We start from the raw sequence: 9,171 nt of genomic DNA, 5'->3' as shown, positions 1-9,171 counted from the left end.
ACATGGCCCGCTTAGCAACTTCTACTGCTGACTGTACTGTATGTCTGAGTACCTATCAGAGGGTCAGAGGGTCTACCGCGAACATCGAAGTTCGCAAATTTCGGGCATCTTTCTCTTAATTAGAATGACAGACAGTTTTTCTAAATTTACAAACTTCGATTTTCGCGGCTATAGCCATAGCTGGCCATAGTTGGCCATAGTATAGTCATAGTTCGCTGTCGCCGGAGCGAGCATAATTTTAACGATGTTTTGGGCACATAATAAAATCTTTGGTGCTACTGCAATTTTTTGTTATGTCTTGATAAACCAATATACAAATCTCTATTAATTAATTAATTCTAGTACATTTAGTTTTTATTTCATTCTTCCTCATTGTAATTGAGCTGAAATGTAAATTTGATGTAAATCCCGTTAATAACATAAAGTGGTTTTAAAAGTGCCTCAAACATAAAATACAGCTGAGCGGCAACATGTCATCAAAATGTGACATTGACATTTGACAATTGTTTTCGATTTTTATCTCTTGTGTGTATTTGCAAAGTGCTCGTGTTATTGTAAACCTTAAATGGATTTAATAAGCGATGAAATCCGGCCATGGGACGCCAACGACGTTAAAGAACAGTTCGGAGACAGTCTCATGCTATTGCCTTCGAACGATAATATCAAAGAGCTGCAGAGTATTTTACGAGATAAGTAAGTGAGGTTACCCATGGGTTATGGCGTGACGAGTCTTTGTATTTGAATCAGGGTGGTATTCCACCTATCCTGTTTCTTTGTGCAATGTGTATTGCATCTCACATTTTGCTTAATGAGAAAGTGATACGCACTAACATTGGACAGGTGTAATACCACGTAATACCACCCTCAGTGGCACAGTTGTTGCATTAGAAACTAATCAACAAGTACACGCACTGCTTTCAACCTACTTAGCATGCCTACCTGACATGAACATGAATTTACAGAAATACATCGCGAAGTGATTTTAAGTTTTATGCAGACCGTTTGATAAGGCTAGTAATCGAGGAGAGTCTGAACAAGCTGCCGTTCACGGACTGCGAGGTGGTGACGCCCACGGGAGCGTTGTACAAAGGATTGAAGTATGGTGCTGGGAACTGTGGTGTGTCTATCGTGCGGTCCGGAGAGGCTATGGAACAAGTAAGTCAAATTTTTCCATTGTTTAAAGATTCTTCAAGTTCTTACTACAAATATTAGTAAACTTATTAGATTTTTGAGATCACTCTTTATTAGGCAACATCCAAAATACTGAACATAACCATTGACTCTCTTTTTGTATTTTTTTCATAACATTGATACTATTGAAGGAGGAGGTTAAAAGTCATGACTTTCTGTTGATTTAAGGGTTTATAATATGGTATAAATCAATGTGCATGCCACACATAAAAAATACTAGAGGCTTGGAATGTTAGTATAAGTGATTTGAGTGGCATTATGAGTGAGCTCCCATAAAAGCCTTTATTGCACTTTATTGAGGTACCTTACATACATGAAAGAGTAAAGTAGGCTGCCTCATACTATGTAGCCAATGTACTAGTGTAAAAAAGGAGTAAAAATATATATTTTTTAATGTTCAACCTTCTATATTCTTTTAGGGTCTCAGAGATTGCTGTCGCTCCATCCGCATTGGCAAGATCCTGGTGGAGAGTGACACAGACACACATGAGGCACATGTAGTCTATGCCAAGTTCCCCGAGGACATAGCTCGGAGACAGGTGCTGCTCATGTACCCAATCATGTCCACAGGAAATACTGTTAAACAGGTGTGTTCTAATAATGTGTAGAATTCAGTCATTTAGTCAGGTTTAATTGCTCTTGAGATTAATATATTTTAGTCTGTGGAAAAAGAAGAGTCGTATAATGTATTTGTATGGATTCCCTTATATTCCACAACTCTTCTCTATAGCTCTAAAGCTTCTAGCTATAAAGTCTTATTTTCCAGAGAATGACACCTGTAACGTCTTGAATCTTACAGAGATCCTGAATCTTAAGCCTAACTTAAATAAAAGAAAAACGGCCCAAATGTATGTTGGGCCAAGCATAATGGAGGATTCTGTACCTTCATACAACATAATAAAAAGCCATACCACGAAAAGGGCGAATCTTCCTGGCACTTACGTACTTTTAATAATAAGAAAAGTTTTGTTTTTAACTGATTAATGAGTCAACTGATCAAGTCTAAATATTTTTCGTGGAAAATCTACTGTTCAAAAGTTACAAGGGGGGAAACCATCAATAAATTAACTGCAGCACTTAAAATCATCCTTGATGAGCTCGCAAATAATTTTGTAAATCCATATTGAATTTTGTGCACATGATAAAAAAAACCGGGCAAGTGCGAGTCGGACTCGCGCACGAAGGGTTCCGTACCATAATGCAAAAAAAAACAAAAAAAATGCAAAAAAAAAAACGGTCACCCGTCCAAGTACTGACCACGCCCGACGTTGCTTAACTTTGGTCAAAAATCACGTTTGTTGTATGGGAGCCCCATTTAAATCTTTATTTTATTCTGTTTTTAGGGTTCCGTACCTCAAAAGGAAAAAACGGAACCCTTATAGGATCACTCGTGCGTCTGTCTGTCTGTCTGTCTGTCTGTCTGTCTGTCTGTCTGTCTGTCCGTCTGTCACAGCCGATTTTCTCCGGAACTACTGGACCAATCAAGTTGAAATTTGGTACACATATGTAAGTTTGTGACCCAAATACGGACATGTAACGTAAACAAATGAATTTTAAACATGGGGGCCACTTTTGGGGGGTAAATGAAAAAATGAAAAAATTTAAGATTTCAAACTATATCATGTTACATATCAAATGAAAGAGCTTATTGTAAGGATCTCAAATATATTTTTTTTATAATTTTCGAATAAACAGTTTAGAAGTTAATCAAGAAAATAGGCAAAAAATGACCATTCCCCCCCCCTTATCTCCGAAACTACTAGGTCTTAAATTTAAAAAAAAATACATAAAATTGGTCTATACCTATAGATGCCAGGAAAACCTATTAGAAATGTACAGTCAAGCGTGAGTCGGACTTAATTACAGTTTTTGATCCGACCCCTACGGATTTTTTAAAGAGATTTCACTCACGTTTCACATAAAAAATACATAGTTAACAGTGCCGGATTACTTAGAGTAGTAGTTTTCTTAGAGTAATTGGTGATAATTTTCTGATAAGATAATCATTTTAAATATTTAACGGTCTTACCTACTTACGAGTAATTGTAAGGTCAAATTAAAAATAATGTTTAAAAAAAAATGTTAAATTGAGAGCTAGCTCAAAATTTTTTGTACTCGTCGACTTTAATGGTTGAATTAATAAAGACTTTGTAACCAATAAGCAAAACAAGCACGTGCTTACGGCACCACGTTCAGGGGGGGCACCAAAATGCCAGGTTGAAAAAGGTGAACAAATTTTAAAATTAGGGACAGACACATCGTTTTTACCACACGATTTTTTTAGCTGTCCAAAAGCTAATTTGCAAAAATAATGGCGCGTAATTCTTTGGGAAACAATCGGTCGCAGTAGAAGAGTCGTGATTACATGCATAGATTCGATTTCAACCCACTCTTTTGCGGTTCGGCGTTAGGTCTTATGCGAGGCCTTCTGCCTTACGGCAAAGTTGATCTTCTGCCTTAATTACACTTGGGCGTGGATCCAAATCCAAGCTTTCCTCTTTCGCAGCTGGGCCTACTGCCTTTCTCACACTTCGCCAATTCAATTCCAAGCTCTGCTTTCTTGCATATTTTATGCATGAAAACAACCTCGCTGAGACCCTTAAATATCGAGCCCTATGCGAAGCTAGGCTGATAGAAAACTGTCCCATCCCTTCTCTGTATGAAATCCTGGATTCGCGCCTGGTTGGGACTAAAACTAAAATTGCGTTTTTATATCGAAAAATTTTCGCGCTCGCTTCGCTCGCGTTTTCAATAACTTTATAAGGTATGATAAAAGTGACATTCGGGTGGCGACTGCAGCAACATTACTCTGTTGCAACGTTACTGCTGCAGTACTGTCAACTTCCGTGATAAAATGATGTGACTGATTTCCATACTAAAAGTAAAAATGTACAACTGTCTATCATATTGCGTTTTTATATCGAAAAATTTCCGCGCTCGCTTCGCTCGCGTTTCTATTACTTTCTAAGCTATGATAAAGGTGACATTCGGGTGGCGACTGCAACAGCATTAGGTACTCTGTTGCAACATTACTGCTGCGGCACTGTCAATTTTCGTGATAAAATGATGTGACTGATTTCCATTCTCAGCTGTAATGCGGTAATGAACTTCTCTCAATTTACCAAAAAATCAATGTAATCTTGATGACCCTAGGGAGAGGGGGCACCTAGAAATGCTTAGGGCATCAAAATATCTTAATCCGGTACTGATTGTTAAAAATTGTGTAATATACGGAACCCTTAGAACGCGAGTCCGACTCGCACTTGTTAGTATTTGTTGTTATAGCGGCAACAGAAATATATCACCTGTGAAAATTTCAACTGTCTAACTATCACGGTTCGTGAGATACAGCCTGGTGACAGACAGACGGGCGGACGGACGGACGGACAGCGAAGTCTTAGTAATAGGGTCCCATTTTACCCTTTGGGTACGGAACCCTAAAAACAACCTCCCATCCTAAAAACATGGGTCTTACTGGTCTTAGTAGTAGTATACATAGAGAAATAAAGTAACAATAGATTGCTCACTCCATACATCAGAGTTTTGGTACCAAAAAGACAATTATTTTCGTAGTCGACATAGGGTTGCCAGATCGAAAGGCGCTATTATCGGGAAACAATTTTTCGGGATTTTGGGACATAAGTCGGGAAAAAAAAACATTCAAATTAAAGTAATTGTATTAAAAACAACGATATTTTACATTATTGGCAATACGTCAGCTCGCTCGCTCGACGACAGTTCGGAGCTTGAAATTATTGTTTTAAAACGTGAAGCTGTTTTTCGGGACAGTTTACACTTTGTCGGGAATCGGGAACACATGCTAAGAATCGGGAAAATCCCGCCAAATCCCGACCATCTGGCAACCCTAAGCCGACATCTAGTAGCGGAATTATCAGTACCGCTACTTGATACTAGATGTTTCGTAAGTCGCGACTGCCGAAAATTTCATTGGACAACAATTTACAACTAACATTAAAGCAGAAGGAGTTGATGATAGAGTTCCGGTTAATCCGTTTATAATATTAGCTGAAAATAAAATTGTTGAGCATTAGACTTTTCGGTCAGTGCAACATCTATTGTCAAATAGCAGTACTGATAATTCCGCTACTCGAGGCTAGATGTCGACTATGAAAATAATAGTCTTTTTGGTACAAAAACTGATGTATGGAGTGTATTTTTTTCTCTATAATTCCAGGCAGTGAACGTTCTGACTCAGCACGGCGTGAAGGAGGAGCGCATCATATTGTCCAATTTGTTCTGCACGCCCGCCGCCGTACAAGCCGTGGTAGACTACGTGCCCAGGATGAATATCCTCACCTCCGAGCTCCACCCAGTAGCGCCTAACCACTTTGGACAGAAGTACTTTGGGACTGACTGAAAGTTTCTAGGGCCAATTGATTGCTTTAACTATTTTGTCTGGTAACTTAAGAGACAAAACAACAACAGAAGGTTCTCTATCTAACAATCGTAATTTGAAAGGAACATGCGTGATCTTTTTCCTCTCATGGTGAAGAAAAGTTGGTTGTTAACACATTCAGTGCCGAAAACCAGACTATCAGGTATTTTATGATTTCGTTCCCAGGCCGGACGACCCGATAGTCGGGATCGTGGTGGCCTGGCGCGGGTGTCTTGTTTGACTGAGTGGCAATGAATGTGTTAATACGCTTTTTAAATTTGTTTTTTTTTTGTACAACTGCAGCTTCAATATTTTGATAATTTTTTTAATTGCAAGTTTGTAGAAAACAACACTAACATGATTTCATTTTGGTTCATGAGAATTGCGTGGATAAGGGTGGTATTCCACCTGGCCAATGTCACAGCGTCTCACTCTCTCATTAAGCAAAATGTGAGACGCAATACACATTGAACAAAGAAATTGGACAGATGGAATACCACCCAAGATAAGTTTGTGATAAACATTTAAAAATATAACTTTAAAAGAGTATTTGACCGAAAATACCATGATATTCAATCTCATAACATTTTTTATTAGAAATATAAGCTAAAAAACAACTGAACTATTATTTATTATATTTAGGCTGCAGTCTAGACGTGTGCGCCGCGCCGGCGCGCCGCCGCCGCCGGGCTTTTTGACCACGCCGCCGCCGCCGATAAATGATCGGCGTGAAATCGGCGTGACCTTGAGTGTTGTTAATTAGCTATTCCAAGTTGGTTCTTCGATTACAATATGGATTTTTTGTGTTATTTATGTTACAGTTGTCAAATATACATCAATTATTAATTAAATGAAACTGAATAGCCAGTTGCAGAAACTATTTGACACACCAATTAAAGTAAATGAGTAATCCTAAGTATTCACCGTCTACTGATAACGAACGAATGAAAACTGCTGCTTATACCTTGGACAGCTAGGAGAACCAACCCCTCCATTCTCAGAGAGCTCTATATCGCCACTCAGCTCTTCCCAACATGCCATGGGTGAGTTCTTAGATTCTTCGGACATATTATCCAACGTATGATGTGGAGAAACATATGAATTTAAAGCCGAATGAATGGCAAACGTGCTCGAGTTGGAGCATGTGTGAGATGGTCAAACGCTATGAAGAGATCGGCTTGCGGCAGTCTGCACCGTGCAGTCCATACGGCTTCTGACCGCATGAAATGGAGACAAATTACATGTCACGATCCTCAGCAGTGAGAAAACGAGAAAGAAGATACGTCTCAGTGAGCCTGGCGCTTGTACGACAACAAAACCATTAAAAAAAAGCCATCGCAGTCCACTATGTCTAGCAAATTTCAAGGATATGTGGAGTTCTGTTTTGTTGAAGTATGTCATTTTTAATAGGACAAGCCATGGAAAGCTTGAGAAAACGGAGAGTTACAGATCGGATCGAAGGTCATTGGGACCAAGTCTTAATGCAAGCTAATTGCGGGGCCCAGTCCTGCCTGGAATGAATGTGCTGGCCTATGCAGATGACACACTTATTACGTGCCGAGGCATCTCTTATGAAGATGCAGCCAGAAAGGTGACTATTGGAACCTCACTTATGGTGGAACGAATCCACCAGCTGGGTCTTGAGGTATCTGTACCAAAGACGGAAGCTCTTCTTTTCCATGGCCCAAGAAGAGGACCCCCTCACAATGCCCATATTAGAGTATATGGGGAGGTTGTGGCGGTTAAGGCCCAAATGAAATACCTAGGCCTTATTCTGGATGGCCGTTGGCAATTTAAGGCGCACTTTGCCAGTCTTGCCCTCAGGCTGATGTCTACAGCCGCAGCCCTTAGCCGGCTGCTTCCTAACGTTGGTGAGCCGAACGCCACATGTAGGCTCCTTTACTCTCGCGTCCTGCGTAGTATGGGCCTATATGGTGCTCCTATATGGGTAGATGCCCTTTCTGCGGAAAATAGGGCTCTACTGTGCAGGCCACAGAGGGCAATATCATTGAGAGCCGTCCGCGGGTATCGGACGGTATCCTTTACAGCGGCAACGACCTTGGCTGCAGACCCTCCCTGGCATCTGCAAGCTCACATTCTTGCGGAGGTCCACCGTTACAGGGCTGGGAGAAGAGCGGCGGCAGAATTCCCGGAAGAAGAAGAAGTGCGAAACATCCGGGCGTTAGCCCAAGTAGAGACACTTCGCCGCTGGAGGGTAGAGCTCGGCGGAGCAGAATATGGGCTGACAACGGTAGAGGCTATACTGCCGCATCTGGAACGATGGGTAGAAAGGCGGCAGGGAACCCTGGCTTTTCACATGGTGCAGATACTTACTGACCATGGATGCTTTGGTAAGTACCTGCACCATATAGGGAGCGAGGAATCCCCCATGTGCCATGAGTGTGGCGCGCAGGTAGACACGGCGCGTCATACTCTCGAGGAGTGTCCTGCATGGGGGTTTCAGCAGACCACCCTTCAGGCAATACTAGGAGCAGACCTTTCGTTGCCGAGCGTTGTTAATGCCATGCTCGACAGCGAAGAGGCATGGAAAGCAAATAATGTCACAGAAGGAGGCAGCGGAACGTGCGCGCGAGAATGACCCTGACGCTCACCCCCTCCGCCGGCGACGGGCTGGAGGCAGAGCCAGGCGCTATGCGCACTTGCTGCATCCACCGTAGTGGGCTGTGCAGGGCTCCGGGGGGAGTCCCTGCTGTTAAAGGCTCACAGGACTAGGGGTGCCTCCCAACTGGCACCCACAATCGTCTGCGGCCCATGGGCCGGCCGCCGGGGGCGTACGCAGTCGAATGCTGATAGTGATCCTGCGGCGCTCCTCTACAAGGCGGATTCGGCATTCGTTGGTGGTTTTCGACGGTAGTCCTATTACTGGTTAGTCCGTCATCGCTCCTGGTTCCCCCGGGCCAGGTAGCATGCGTAAACGCATTTCCCCAACGTAAAAAAAAAAGGTCTTAATGCAAGCCTGTGTTAGGGAAATCAAGTTATTATACCTATCCTATATTCATTTACAAACCCTATTTTACTCACAGCATATTCAAACTATACGTAGTTCACTGACCTGCAACCTGCATTGATCATATTTTCAAGAAAAACAACAGATTAATGATTTTTCTTAAGAAACCTGAAAATCAAGGTCACGCCGGTTTTTACGCCGAAAACACGCCGCCGCCGCCGATTTTTTGGCAAACGCCGCCGCCGATCATTTCTTAATCGGCGCACACGTCTAGGCTGCACACAACTAATTGTATTTACAGTATCATGACATTTATGACTTGTGTCTCGTTCGTATGACCATAATTAATGTGCTACCAATGAAATATGCTAATGGCTTGTGCCTAGCCTTTGTTCAGTTTAATTCCAGATCTTTTTAACTGGTCAGGACGTTTATAAATTGTATTATACTAAATTGTAGTCATTAGGATAAAATGAGAATAAATTTGTTTATTTATAAATGACTTCATAATTTAATTATTTACTCCTGTGATTGTATCAAGTTATAATACCTATTTATTGGCTAACCAATAACTAAGGGATAAGGGCTGATATGCAAGTAGTTGTAGAGGTCATAG

The 9,171-nt window shown here is 41.5% G+C and overlaps 1 protein-coding gene across 1 annotated transcript; it reads left to right on the top strand.

The window, feature by feature from the left end:
- The first annotated feature begins 498 nt into the window (after positions 1–498).
- On the top strand, positions 499–9,055 carry LOC134793547 (uracil phosphoribosyltransferase homolog). The gene is made up of 5 exons (XM_063765157.1): positions 499–693; positions 963–1,155; positions 1,611–1,778; positions 5,387–6,229; positions 8,830–9,055. Exons 1-4 carry the CDS (start codon positions 566–568, stop codon positions 5,567–5,569), a joined length of 672 nt encoding a protein of 223 aa, XP_063621227.1. The 5' UTR covers positions 499–565; the 3' UTR covers positions 5,570–6,229; positions 8,830–9,055.
- The last annotated feature ends 116 nt before the right edge of the window (positions 9,056–9,171 follow it).

Source organism: Cydia splendana, chromosome 9, assembly GCF_910591565.1.
Source record: "Cydia splendana chromosome 9, ilCydSple1.2, whole genome shotgun sequence".
Taxonomy (NCBI): Eukaryota; Metazoa; Arthropoda; class Insecta; order Lepidoptera; family Tortricidae; genus Cydia; species Cydia splendana.
The sequence above is the reverse complement of the archived record's forward strand: the minus strand, read 5'-3'. Positions and strand labels throughout refer to the sequence as shown.

Bases quoted from the DNA above. Each gene is read 5' to 3' on its own strand.
- LOC134793547 (XM_063765157.1), top strand. From the start codon at position 566: ATGGATTTAATAAGCGATGAAATCCGGCCATGGGACGCCAACGACGTT. The intron at 1,156-1,610 runs GTAAGTCAAATT...ATATTCTTTTAG, and splicing joins CCGGAGAGGCTATGGAACAA to GGTCTCAGAGATTGCTGTCG. The intron at 1,779-5,386 runs GTGTGTTCTAAT...CTATAATTCCAG, and splicing joins CAGGAAATACTGTTAAACAG to GCAGTGAACGTTCTGACTCA.